This window comes from Schistocerca nitens, chromosome 9 (assembly GCF_023898315.1).
Source record: "Schistocerca nitens isolate TAMUIC-IGC-003100 chromosome 9, iqSchNite1.1, whole genome shotgun sequence".
In the NCBI taxonomy this organism is placed as follows: domain Eukaryota; kingdom Metazoa; phylum Arthropoda; class Insecta; order Orthoptera; family Acrididae; genus Schistocerca; species Schistocerca nitens.
Window position 1 is genome coordinate 312,881,842 of NC_064622.1, and position 14,973 is coordinate 312,896,814.

Genomic DNA, 14,973 nt, shown 5'->3' on the forward strand with positions numbered 1-14,973 from the left:
AAAGTGTTATAACCTTTAATCACCAATAATTGCGTGGATATTCAAACACACTCACTTAGAAACAATAGCTGGTTACATGATAACAACTCAGTGTCTCTTATTCGACTGCCGTGCCAATACGTGCGGCCGGCGCCCTTCGTAGCTAGGTGGCGCTCCCGCGCTCAGCCGAGTTGTGGAGCGCCTCTATCGTCGTTTGCGCGTACTGTCGTGGCGGCACTGTAAATGTCGTGGCACTGTCACAACACTTTTCCCTCCTTAAAAAAAAAAACACTCACTTCCTTGGAGACATGGACAGTGCGGAGACATCCATGGCCTCTTGTGAGGCCCCGAGAAAATCCCGCGGAGAGACACGAGAGTATGGTCGAAAATGTCCAGGACGGAAGCTTGTGCGTGGAACGTGCCTCCTGGACGAGATGATGGGTGAAAACTCCGGAGCAGCATCCATAGGTGTCGTGGACCGGGGGGTGTGCTCCAGCGAGATGGGTCCCGGAGAAGGCGGCGTTGCGACTGGGGCCGGTTCCGGCGTACTCAGAAGCGATAGCGACGTCGGCTGCAGCAACACGTACGGTAGATCGGCAGCAGCGACAGGACTGGCGTCTCGGGCTGGTGGAGGCGAAGGAAGGGGCGGTGGCACCGGCGTGGCCACCACTCGTGGGCGCATCTGGTCATAATGGCGATGAACCATGCTGTCGTCCGTACGTATTTCACAAAGCCGGCGGCCGCGAAGAGCCTTGACCACCCTTGGAATCCATTTAGGGCGAGATCCATACCTTCGTGCCCACTCGCCGGCACCCACCGAGTATTTTCCTGCACTAGGGGACACAGCACAAGGCCTGACAGGGTGAAGCAGGTGCAGTAGAGTGCAAGAGTTCAGCGGGGCTGCGATCACCCAGAGGCGTGAAGCGATAAGAACTCAGAAATTGCAGCAGAGCGTCATCTGTGGAAAAATCACTAAGGAATTTTTTCATCTGGCTTTTGAAAGTGCGGACAAGGCGCTCGACCTCCCCATTTGATTGCAGATGGAAGGGCGGTGCTGTAACATGATGAATCCCTTGTCCAGTACAAAAGTCACGGAAGGCCTGTGAAGAGAACTGAGGGCCATTGTCCGTGACGATCGTGGATGGAAGACCTTCTAGCGCAAAGATTTTGGACAAAGCCAGCATCGTCGCCACAGTGGTGGGCGACGGACATCGAACAACAAACGGAAACTTCGAGAAGGCGTCAATCAACAGTAGCCAATAAGTACAGAGGAAGGGGCCGTCAAAGTCAGCGTGCACCTGTTCCCATGGCTGCGCCGGATCAGGCCACGGAGAGAGCATTGTACGAGGTGCAGCCAGTTGTGGAGCACACTGACCACACGCAGCAACCATGTGGGCGATGTCCGAATCAATACCGGGCCAATAAACGTGCCTGCGGGCCAGGGACTTAGTCCGAGAAATACCCCAATGGCCTTCATGCAACAGTTTGAGAACATCTTTGCGAAGAGAGGCTGGCACCACGACCCGTGGAGATGCGCCATCCGTGGCCAGAAGAACAACACCATCACTAACATGGCATGGTAGTTGCGAAGGGGATCCGATGCCCGGCCCTTGGTCCTGTCCGGCCAAACCCGTTCAATAAAACCGATCACCTGACGCAGGACCGGGTCCCGCGCAGTAGCCGACGCGACCTGCGAACCTGTAAGTGGAAAACCCTCGACCGCACAATGTTCTTCCTCATGTGTGGAAACAGAGTAGTTCATCACGATCGAAAACCGGGTCGGGGCCCATCGGCAATCGCGACAATGCGTCAGCGTTGGCGTGCTGGGCCGTGGGGCGATAGTGAATCTCATAGTGAAAACGAGACAAGTATAAGGCCCAACGTTGCAGGCAGTGAGCTGCCTTATCCAGAAGCGACGCCGATGGGCTGAACAGAGAGACCAGCGGCTTGTGGTCGGTGATGAGATGAAACTTAGAACCATCCAAAAAAACGCTGAACTTTTCTAGAGCATAAATGATAGCGAGCACCTCCTTTTCGATTTGAGAGTAACGCCGTTGCGCATCGTTAAGGTTCTTGGAAGCATAGGCGATGGGTCGTTCCGACCCATCCTCATACCAATGGTCGAGAACAGCCCCTAGGCCATACTGTGACGTGTCAGTCGCCAGAACCAAGTGCTAACCCGGATGGAATGTGGCAAGACAAGGCGCCGGCTGCAAATGAGCCTTCAGGCGGACAAAAGCCTGCTCACACTCATCGGACCAACAGAAAGGGACATTTTTGCGTAACAGCTGATGCAGAGGATGAGCTACCGCCGCCGTGGATGGAATGAATTTGTGATAATAAGCAATCTTGCCTAGAAACGCCTGAAGTTCTTTGACCGTAGACGGCCAGGGTAGAGCGTTAATGGCCGCAACGTGCTGACGTAGAAGACGTATACCCTCACAGGACAAGTGGAAACCAAGATACACAATGGAGGGTTGGAAGAACTGTGGCTTGTCCAGATTGCACCTCAACCCAGCCGAATGCAAAACCCGAAACAGGGAACGCAAATTGCGAAGGTGCTCCTCAGTGGAGGCCCCCGTGACAACAATGTCATCCAGAATGTTTATGCAGCCGGGAACAGAAGCCATGAGCTGTTCCAAAAACCGCTGAAAAATGGCCGGCGCACTAGCGATGCCAAATGGTAACCGCTGGTACTGATACAACCCACAAGGAGTGTTGATGACGAGAAATTCCTTGGAAGAAGCATCCAATGGCAACTGATGGTACACCTCCGGTAAGTCAAGTTTGGAAAAGAACTGGCCCCCAGCGAGCTTGGTAAATAACTCCTCACGATGGGGAAGAGGATAAGTGTCAATGAGGCTCTGAGCATTGACAGTGGCTTTAAAATCACCACACAATCGCAGACTCCCGTTTGGTTTAGAAATCACCACGATGGGCGATGCCCATTCGCTGGAGGTAACAGGAAGGAGAATCCCTGAAGCTGTTAACCTGTCTATCTCAGCCTTGACAGGTGCACGCAACGCCACCGGAATAGGGCGTGCCCGGAAAAACTTAGGGCGAGCTGTAGGTTTAAGAGTAATGTGGGCTTCAAAATCCTTGGCACGACCCAGACCAGCAGAGAACACGGACGAAAATTCAGAACACAATCCATCCAGCTGTTGATACGGAATATCCTCAGATATGAGGTGCACATCATCATCAATGGAGAACCCGAACAACTGGAAAGCATCATAACCGAACAGGTTTTCAGTGCCCGCATGATCCACCACATAAAACGTGAGGGGCCTAACAACAGACTTGTAGGCAGTGGAACCATCAAACTGGCCAATGATAGGAATTTTCTGTTTATTATAAGTTCTCAGATTTCACGTAACTGGAGACAAGGGAGGGGAGCCCAACTCCAAATACGTGCGAGAATTAATGAGAGTTACTGCAGAGCCAGTGTCCACTTGCATGCGAATGTCTTTATCCAGAACACGAACAGTAACAAACAACTTTTTTGTTTGAGAAAGCACACAGTTAACATCCATGTCCGATGCCTCGTCCTCGTCGACAGGAACTTTAGGGGACTGACACACAGAAGCAATGTGGCCTTTTTTCCTACAGGAATTACACGTGGCCCAACGTTTTGGACACGCGGCCCTGTCATGCTGTACGAAACAACGTGGACAAGAAGGAAGTGCGGAACGAACCTGCTTCTGTGGTTGCTGTTTTCGCTGCGAGTGTTGCGGCCCAACACGACGTTGTTTACGCGAGTGAACCACCGCCACATCTTTGTTCTCCTGTTAAACAGGCAAATTGTCCGTGTCGAAAGTTGACTGTACAGCGCCGACATCACACTACGCGTCTATTTGCGCGCCAGCAGGAGTGAGACACTTCAAAGGATTGAGCGATGCTTAGAACTTCCGACAACGATGGGTTTGGCAGTTGTAGGGCATGTTGCTGAACTTATTTATCAGGAGCAAGCCGTAGAATAGCATCCCTAACCATTGAATCAGCATAAGTCTCATGATGAGTGTCCGTGACAAACTGACATTTCCTACTCAGACCGTGTAGTTCCGCCGCCCAAGCCCGGTAAGATTGATGGGGCTGTTTACGACACCGGTAGAACGCCACGCGGTCGGCAACGACATGGGTGTTTTTTCGGTAATAGTTAGACAATAATTCACACGTTTCTTGGAAGGACAGAGAGGCAGGTTCCCGCAGAGGGGCTAACTGAGATAGCAGCTGATAGATCCGTGGGGAAATCCAGGATAGAAATAACGACTTACACATAGGAGCGTCGACAACGCCGAAAGCCAAGAAGTGTTGCCGCAAACGCTTCTCATAATCCTCCCAGGCTTCAGCGGCCTCGTCGTAAGGAGGGAATGGAGGCGGAGAAGAGGAAGACAGACGATGAGTAAGCGACGTCGACAACACCTGAATAGCAGCCGTCAGCTGTGTTTGTTGTGCCTGAATAGCAGCCGTCAGCTGTGTTTGTTGTGCCTGAATAGCAGCCGTCAGCTGTGTTTGTTGTTCAATGAGCGCTTGCATAAGCTGTTCCATGTCTGCCCGTCACAAACACACAAATCCACAACACAGTGAAAATATCCGACCTCGTCGCCAAAAAGTGTTATAACCTTTAATCACCAATAATTGCGTTTATATTCAAACACACTCACTTAGAAACAATAGCTGGTTACATGATAACAACTCAATATCTCTTATTCGACTGCCATGCCGTGGCGTGCTGCCGGCGCTGTTTGTAGCTAGGTGGCACTCCCGCACTCAGCCGAGTTGCGGAGCGCCTCTATCGCCGTTTGCGCGTACTGTCGTGACGGCACTGTAAATGTCGTGGCACTGTCACAACAAAAACATTCAGGAAGAATTATTGGAAACCTTCTTTTTAAAGATACCTGTTTGCTTCGCTATGTGTGTAACACATTTGCCTCATGGCGTTAAGAAATTAAAAGCGGCTTTTTATCATTTTGTTTCTTGTCTTTCCAGTATCACATTCACAATGGAATTAGAGAATGATGGGCAGTTACTATTCCAGATCATCCTGGGGAATTGAAGGTCAGATGACTCACTTAGCTATTATTTGTGTGTGTATGTTTTATTTTCTACACCAAGAGCAGTCATGATCTGTCGCAGGAAACTGGCATTCTGAAGACTTTGGCTCACAGGGCATATAGTATGTCATGTGTCAACAGCCTTTCTTCTGAATCACATCTTCTTCAAGAGATTTTTTGTAATAACAATAATGATGATGATGATGATGATGATGATGATGATGATGAAGAGGAGCTCTTCATCACTAAGAAATTTCTCAACAAGAGGAGCAGGAACAGGAAATGCCAAAGGCAGTGGCATGCTTCCCACACAGAGTGGAAATTCCTAAGGGCACAGTTCTTATGAAGTGTATTGTTGCATAAGGCATACCCACTAAACCTACTTCAAACTTAATTCCACCCAAACAAGCCATGAAGACCAACTGTACCGACCAACTGCTGTGTCATCCTCAGCCCACAGGCATCACTGGATGCAGATATGGAGGGGCATGTGGTCAGCACACTGCTCTCCTGGCCGTATGTCAGTATACGAGACCAGAGCCACTACTACTCAGTCAAGTAGCTCCTCAGTTTGCCTCACAAGGGCTGAGTATACCCTAATTGTCAACAGTACTCCGCAGATCAGATGGTCACCCATGCAAGTGCTAGCCCAGCCCGACAGAACTTAACTTGGATGCACTAAAGATGACTTAGGCAAACACAGTCCCAGGATTTACACCCTTCCGCATCAGTTGCTGTTGTATTATAAAAGTAACCATCTTCTATTAATCTTGAACTGATTAGTACAATCCCCAGGGAATCTAAGTTTGTTGACTGAGTGGGATTTCAATTTTGCTCATCAGTAATAAAACTCCCATGCCTTGCCCACTGAGCCATCTCATTCTGATTTTAGAGAATAACAGAGAAAGTGAGACATTGGGAAAGATTTTTGACAACACTGTAAAAGCAGCCTTTGAGGAAACTTTGGTAAGCACAGATTACATGATGTGAGCACTTGGTTGACTAATTTCAAGCAGTTGTTACTTTGACATGAAGAGAATATATAAAGGAACTTAGGTATCTCCAGATAGGAAGACAGTGAACCAAATTGACCATGTGTTGGTAGAGGCAAGAGTAAAAATGTTCCTATTAAATTTCAAAACAGTAAGAAGTGATGAATGTAGATCAGACCATTCCATATCAGAGTAGTGGTGACGGCAGTGTAGAGACCTAGAAAGGGCAAAGGAATGCATCTCACTCTATATGATTAGGAAAACTTGAGCAAAGACAATAAGAGGCAATTTCAGGCCAAACTGACCAAATGCTTGAAGTATTGGAGTAGGGAGAAAATGAAGATACTGAAGAGATCAGATTTGGAAAGAAGATGCAGTAATAATAATAAAAGCTGCCAAAGAAGTAATCCCAAAACTAAGGGGAAAAGAGGGTCGTTTGATAAGGAATATGGGGAAGCGATCTGCGAGAGGTGGTGGGCCAAATTATTATGGGTACAAAGTAATATGCAACAGGAAGGGCAATCAAGATTCAAAGAAATAAGATAACCAACATAGGCCACTCTAAAGAAAGCAAGGAGAAGATATATAAGAAACTTCATGGGAAGAGCTCAGCAAGACTGAAGAACTATATAGGAAAGTGAAGAAGCTTAGAGGAGGATCAAACTAATACAAATTCATTAAAGATGCCAATGGAAAGGTGCTAATAGAAGATCAGAGGATTGGGAGAAGACTGATAGAATACTTCAGGGACATACTAAATTTCGGAGAACCAAGTAAATTATGTTTAATGACCAGGAACTGTGGATCCAGAATATCCTCCACCTACACCGAATAGAGAAGAAAACAAATTGAAAAAGAATGTCAAGAGTCCACAAGGGGATGGAATTCTCACTAAGTTTCTGAAAGCTGGAGGCAAAATCCTATTGCTCCAAAATCCACAAGGTAACAGAGTTACTATGGGCAAAACTTGCAGTACCAAAGAAATGGAAGGTAGCTGTGATATGCTCCATTTATAAAAAGAAAGATAAATCAGTATACAGGGTGTTACAAAAAGGTACAGCCAAACTTTCAGGAAACATTCCTCACACACAAAGAAAGAAAATATGTTATGTGGACATGTGTCCGGAAACGCTTAAATCATGGAATGGAAACACAGTAACAGAACGTATCAGTGTGACTTCAAACACTTTGTTACAGGAAATGTTCAAAATGTCCTCCGTTAGCGAGGATACATGCATCCACCCTCCATCGCATGGAATCCCTGATGCGCTGATGCAGTCCTGGAGAATGGCGTATCACAGCCGTCCACAATACGAGCACGAAAAGTCTCTACATTTGGTACCTGGGTTGCGTAGACAAGAGCTTTCAAATGCCCCCATAAATGAAAGTCAAGAGGGTTGTCAGGAGAGCGTGGAAGCCATGGAATTGGTCCGCCTCTACCAATCCATCGGTCACCGAATCTGTTGTTGAGAAGCGTACGAACACTTCGACTGAAATGTGCAGGAGCTCCATCGTGCATGAACCACATGTTCTGTCGTACTTGTAAAGGCACATGTTCTAGCAGCACAGGTAGAGTATCCCGTATGAAATCATGATAACGTGTTCTATTGAGCGTAGGTGGAAGAACATGAGGCCCAATCAAGACATCACCAACAATGCCTGCCCAAACGTTCACAGAAAATCTGTGTTGATGACGTGATTGCACAATTGCGTGCGGATTCTCGTCAGCCCACACATGTTGATTGTGAAAATTTACAATTTGATCACGTTGGAATGAAGCCTCATCTGTAAAGAGAACATTTGCACTGAAATGAGTATTGACACATTGTTGGATGAACCATTCGCAGAAGTGTACCCGTGGAGGCCAATCAGCTGCTGATAGCGCCTGCACACGCTGTACATGGTACGGAAACAACTGGTTCTCCCGTAGCACTCTCCATACAGTGACGTGGTCAACGTTACGTTGTACAGCAGCAACTTCTCTGACACTGACATTAGGGTTATCGTCAACTGCACGAAGAATTGCCTCGTCCATTGCAGGTGTCCTCGTCGTTCTAGGTCTTCCCCAGTCGCGAGTCATAGGCTGGAATGTTCCGTGCTCCCTAAGACGCCGAGAATTGCTTTGAACGTCTTCCTGTCGGGACACCTTCGTTTTTGAAATCTGTCTCGATACAAACGTACCGTGCCACAGCTATTGCCCCATGCTAATCCATACATAAAATGGGCATCTGCCAACTTCGCATTTGTAAACATTGCACTGACTGCAAAACCACATTCGTTATGAACACTAACCTGTTGATGCTACATACTGATGTGCTTGATGCTAGTACTGTAGAGCAATGAGTCGCATGTCAACACAAGCACCGAAGTCAACATTACCTTCCTTCAATTGGGCCAACTGGCGGTGAATCGAGGGAGTACAGTAAATACTGACGAAACTAAAATGAGCTCTAACATGGAAATTAAGCGTTTCCGGAAACATGTCCACATAACATCTTTTCTTTATTTGTGTGTGAGGAATGTTTCCTGAAAGTTTGGCCGTACCTTTTTGTAACACCATGTATAACAACTACAGGGGCATAGCACTATTCAATAACTGCTATAAGATCATATGCAACTGTCTACTAGAACAGATCAAGCTGTTTGCTGCAGAAGTAATCGGAGAAGATCCAAGGTGGTTTCCAAACAGGTTGATCATGCATGAGCCAAAATTTTGTCTTAAAACAGATCTGTGAAAAATGAACCTCTTCTTGTAGACCTCAAGAAGGCTTATGATAACATTCATGTGCTGAATTTGATAAAACCATGACAGAATCTGGCATACCAAAGGAATTCGTTGGACTTCAAGAGATGGGTAAATGACGCAAAGACTGGGTTTAAGAGAGGGAATAAATTGCGAGAAAGTTTCCAGGTGGAGGCAGGCTAAAGACAAGGAGATGGACTATCACCTGTCCTTTTCAAACTAGCACTTTAAAAAAATAACAGGAGAGTTCAGGAAAGACAATTTTCAGGGCATTCAAATTGATTATGCAAATACCTGTATGGTCTGTGCAGATGACATTGCCCTGACCGCAGTAGTAGTGGCATTGATTTTTGGGCTAGAAATTAATACTGAAAAGACTGGGTACTCGATCGTAGGAAGAGAGCTTCATAACTCCAAGATCTACAGTGAACTGTACCATGTATAACGATGGGAAAGTGACCAAACGACATGGATCAATTTTTACTGAAGTAACATCAACTGAAGGTGAGCTTAAGACGTGACTGCAGATGGGAAACAGATGCTGTTACTCTCTAAACACTATATTATAATCTAAAAACATGTCTCAACAACTACAACTAAGATTTTATAAAACATTAATAATGCCAGTGGTGCTATATGGTTGCCAAACCTGGAGTACACAGAAGCAAGGCCTTGAGTGACTGCTTACATTTGGGAGAAAGACACTGGGAACCCACTACTGGAATGGAGAATGTGCCACAATATTGAACTAGGATATGTACAAGAAGTTTAACATTGTTGAGCTACGAAAAGCAAAAGACTTCAATGCGCTGGTCATATAGTGATAATCGATGAAATGTTATGGCCAAAACTGCAATGGGCTTGATCCTATAAGGCAACTAGTGAGTGGGAAGACATAGGAAGAGATTTGCTGCAGCGTGGAGTTTTGGAGAACTGGAGACTGACAGCAGAACACAGAAGCAGATGGATAGCCTCAACTGTAATGTTGCGTTTCTCTGGGCCTGGTGGCCTGAAGTAAAGGAACTCAAACATCTGAGAATTTAATTGTATGACACCCTGCAAGTACCTTAAAGTCCACTTGTAAAATATGCTGTCTGATTTAATAATGCCTTAAATTAAGTTCTTGTCTATTAGTAGAGTGTTATAGTATTACTCTGTACTGTATACATGCTCCTCGACAAAGGAGAGGAGTTTGAAAACTGGGCAGCTATCCTTCTACATATACACCTGTCTGTTGCTCAATGCTTGCTTTGTATAGTGAGTTGTGGTAACGTTTTCCTACTGTTACTTGTCTTCAGTCTAGCATTTTCCATTAATGTGTTATTTGGTGTTGTAATCTAGTATCTTCTGTCATTGATATGTGAATCTTTCAGAATGTAACATAAAATTGGAGCTATATTTGTGCAGGTACCTTGTATTTTTTGATGATGGATATGCCCAGTACATACCACATGAGAAAATTTTAGTTGTTTGTGAATCTTCACGGTATGTGTGGGAGGACATGCATCCAGAATCAAGGTCATTTATCCGTAACTATCTGGAGCAGTATCCTGAAAGACCTATGGTAAAACTACAGGTGGAGCAGATTGTAAAGACTGAGTGGAATGGTGAGTTCATGTTGCTGTAATAACACTGTAAACAATTCACATATTGACAGAATTTGTAAATTATCTTCAACTGCAGTATAAATTGTCATAAATCTGTTGAGTAAGTGATGTAATTAAAAGGAGGAACCATACTACGATGTTCTGCAGTGAAACAATTTCTGGAGGTTGAATTAAGTATTTCCAGCCTTCTCTGTTGTCTTCCATTTCAGTGACAGTAAGGTCACTGAATAACTGAATAGATGATTGCAATCCCCTTACTAACTTTATATAAGACCGAGACATCTTAGGATTATTACTCAGGTTATTTAAAAAAAAAATTGTTTTGAAATTTACATTTTTGCCTGAGTTTGGTACGCGGTTACTTTCAGTAGAAATTTTTCATGAAAGTTTAATGCCAGATCCAGTTTAAATCGATTAAACTTTATTAGTACCATTAATAGATTACTGGACACAGATAGCAAATATTGTTTCAGTCATTACTTGGTAACAAATTGCCCAAGTTCCATATCTTTACAGAAGTATGTTAAAGAGGCTACTTAAATCTTATGTGACAGTATTTTTAGTAAGCAAAGTATTGCTGATACCTTGAGTAGTTGACAGGCAAGTGAATCACCATTCAGAGTTTAAGTATTTTACTACCTTTTTTTTTAATTTTTTGCTAAAAAAGTAAAAATAATCTTTGGCTATGAGAAAATTTGATGAAGTAGATTAAAACTGCCCACCTGAAAGATAAAAACGTGAACAACATGCCCTTGTTATAGGTAGAAATTGATTTTAAGTAATTAAAACCAGCCTGACTGTGGGAACTGTGGGTATCACTATCTTCGTAATCACAAACTCTTAATGGTTATGGGCAATAGTTAAGTTTCCATGTTACTTATTTCAATCAAAATAACTGCCACATAGCAGTACCGGAATATCTAAATCACTATGCAGTGTATTGGGAGCTCATTCAACATGATAAACTTAATGTTGTTATATAATTTGTTGTTGTATTGAATAGTACTGTTGCAGTTCCCGTAACAATGACAATCTGTGTTCAAATGAAAAATTAAAACGATCTAATGTTATACTGTGGTTTCCTTACATACATTTTTAACTATGTTGGCATTCTTACATTAAATCAATGTGTAGAACATACATCTTAAATTATTGAAAAGTTAGTATCAGTAAGCACTATTGTTAAGGGGGAAATCTCAGTCCTGTTAATTGTAACTATTAATACACGTTTCAGGAAAGTGGTGGGTGGCTCGAGTGCAGGAGCTGGACTGTTCCTTAGTGAAAATGCGATTTGATGCTGATTCCCGTACAGAATGGATTTACCGTGGCTCAGCAAGACTTTCACCATTGTTTGTGGAACTTTCACATGCACGGCGTATGCATGGGGGGACAGATACTTTTCGACGTCATAGAGGTCTTGGCACTGCGTCTCTCAAGAAAGTAAAAACTCAGTCATATACTGTATGCCTTATGCTTAAGCCTTCCCTGGTCTGTGATTTAAAGTTCAATTATCTCTTTTTCTGCTTTATTCACAGAGAAATATGCCATATGTGGAATATACACGCACAGAAGTTGACGATAACAAGACTGAGGATTTAGGCAGTAAGTATTTTCTTGTGTACAGGTGGCATGTTGTATGATTCAGCTGATATGCTGTCCTTTCAACATATTTGATCAAAGTGGATCTTAAATTAAATTTAAGGAAATAGAACTGCAAACCTGATTTGTTACCTGCAGTGAGTCTGAGCTATACTTGACAAGTAAAGGAATTGAAGGACAGTAATGTGTGGAGAAAAGAAGAAACCACCAATTTTCAAAACTGTCAATTGTTGTCTCATTAAGTATAAAATTTTTCAGTATGTCAGTTCTTAATCTTTCAAGATTAAAAACTAAATTTAACTTTAAATTTAGAATCATATGATTTACATCAAAATGTAATTAAATTCTATCTGAAGTCAGTTACACAAGTCCCAACGTTCGCAGCTGGTAGGTACCTCACTGTGGAAAGTCACAACAAATTTCCAATATGTTTGAAAGGAACGCAATTAAAATCTCGTGTTGTTTCACATAATGAGAGTTGAATATTAACCCAAGTTTCCACTGACTCAGCACAGGATCTTGTTGATGATTTCCTTGGTGTAATTTTTAGTTTTTGGTACACTTCAAATCTTTGCAACGCACACTAGTTGTTCAAAAATTAGCAATTTTTGGTGTCATTTAACTGACCATACATATGCTACACATGTGAGTATGTGTACTTTTGCTAGAGAAAGAGCAAGAGCTAGAAAGCTAGCATAATTACTGTCTTCTGTTGCATGTTTCTATTGTGCCACACATCAGTCAGCGGTAGTTGAGTGGTTACTTTTTTTGTGTATGAACCCTGCACTCACCTGGCCAGAAATCCTTATCACTACACTTCTCTAATTCCCATACATCTGACTTCATTCTATCTATTTTTCTTTTGAAATTATTTAACACACTTACTTGATCAAGGGGTTTAACATTCAACACAGTGTTTCATAAATAAAGAAAAATTCTACTTCAAAGAATGCCACCATCATTAAATGGTGCAGTAGAGCTGCATTTTTCTTAGAATGTAACAGATTTAGTTTGGTCTTTTTTTCAGTCATTTGCAGTAGCAACATAGGATGCCCATTTTAGCTACTATTACAAGGCCACATCCGTCACACATCTATTCTGTTGCACCTGCAGCTACTGAAAAGTGCCTCTGTGGTCTCTCCACAGATATCCTCCTGACACGGTTGTGCCCATAGTATTGTGACCTGTATTGTTCACACACACTGAGCGAGATGCTGCAGTGGTAAGAGACTTGACACATATTCAGGAGGATGGTAGCTGAAATCCACATCCAGCCTGTTATTTTTCTAGCTCTCATAGGACGCATAGTGAGATGATTCCTTTGAAATGGTGTGGCTGATTTCCTTCCCTCAACTTCTCTGTTTTGAGCTTGTGTTCTGTATCTAATTACCTTGTTGTTGATGGGATGTTAAGCCTTAATCCTCCTTCCTTCAGACACACATCACCCCACCACAATAAGGCCCATGGTTAGTTGAAGACCATCTGTTTCCTTGTTACTACAGGAGATGATGATAGTAAGTCTTCCCTACCACCTCGTGCAGTAGCTAGAAAGAGCACCACAAGACAGTCGGAAAACTATACTGATGAAAGCAGTCGTGTGAAGACACAAGAGACAGAACCAGAGTTTGGCCGTATTGAGGTTAGTTTGATATATAAATCACATATGTTAATAGTGCATGTTCACAGTTCATGCAAAACCATTTATTTCATTATTGTTTAATAGTGTGACAGTTTATATATTTAGGAATATGTTTTAATTGTATGGTGTTGTGTATGTGCTGTAGTAATAAGGGTAACTGTGTGATACAACTTGATGGGTACATTGGACTGTAGAATTTTTTGTTTGATTAATAGAGTCATATCAAATAATGTCAGCATCTGCAGATAGTGTTTCAAAGGAATGACTAATCAGATCAGCAAACTGAAGAAATATTGAGAAAGAAATCAACAATGTCTGTGAAAGTGAGATTGAGAAATGATGGTGTATCTGCTCTAAGGTTACTCTGTCTTTTGAGAAATAAGTTGTCTTGTATACAGACATAGCACCCAACATCTGTCATTCCAATCAACAAATGAAATGGCAATGATATAATATTAAGAATAATATCCCCCTCTCATTTCCTATGCCGCATTTCCTATGCCGATGTGGAATGTGAGTGGTTGTTGTTGTTGTGGTCTTCAGTCCTGAGACTGGTTTGATGCAGCTCTCCATGCTACTCTATCCTGTGCAAGCTTCTTCATCTCCCAGTACCTACTGCAACCTACATCCTTCTGAATCTGCTTAGTGTATTCATCTCTTGGTCTCCCTCTACGATTTTTACCCTCTACGCTGCCCTCCAATGCTAAATTTGTGATCCCTTGATGCCTCAAAACATGTCCTACCAACCGATCCCTTCTTCTAGTCAAGTTGTGCCACAAACTTCTCTTCTCCCCAATCCTATTCAATACCTCCTCATTAGTTACGTGATCTACCCACCTTATCTTCAGCATTCTTCTGTAGCACCACATTTCGAAAGCTTCTATTCTCTTCTTGTCCAAACTGGTTATTGTCCATGTTTCACTTCCATACATGGCTACACTCCATACAAATACTTTCAGAAACGACTTCCTGACATTTAAATCTATACTCGATGTTAACAAATTTCTCTTCTTCAGAAACGATTTCCTTGCCATTGCCAGTCTACATTTTATATCCTCTCTACTTCGACCATCATCAGTTATTTTGCTCCCTAAATAGCAAAACTCCTTTACTACTTTAAGTGTCTCATTTCCTAATCTAATCCCCTCAGCATCACCCGATTTAATTTGACTACATTCCATTATCCTCGTTTTGCTTTTGTTGATGTTCATCTTATATCCTCCTTTCAAGACACTGTCCATTCCGTTCAACTGCTCTTCCAAGTCCTTTGCTGTCTCTGTCAGAATTACAATGTCATCGGCGAACCTCAAAGTTTTTATTTCTTCTCCATGGATTTTAATACCTACTCCGAATTTTTCTT

At 43.2% G+C, this 14,973-nt stretch overlaps 1 protein-coding gene across 3 annotated transcripts in view; it reads left to right on the plus strand.

The window, feature by feature from the left end:
- LOC126204399 (histone-lysine N-methyltransferase SETDB1-like) overlaps window positions 1–14,973 on the plus strand; it is a 334,147-nt gene that overhangs the window by 211,526 nt on the left and 107,648 nt on the right. For all 3 annotated transcript variants that reach the window (XM_049938777.1, XM_049938775.1, XM_049938776.1), the window contains 4 exons: window positions 10,176–10,375; window positions 11,610–11,815; window positions 11,911–11,977; window positions 13,477–13,613. In XM_049938777.1, the coding sequence (XP_049794734.1) occupies window positions 10,176–10,375; window positions 11,610–11,815; window positions 11,911–11,977; window positions 13,477–13,613 (610 nt within the window). The remainder of the gene's footprint in view (window positions 1–10,175; window positions 10,376–11,609; window positions 11,816–11,910; window positions 11,978–13,476; window positions 13,614–14,973) is intronic.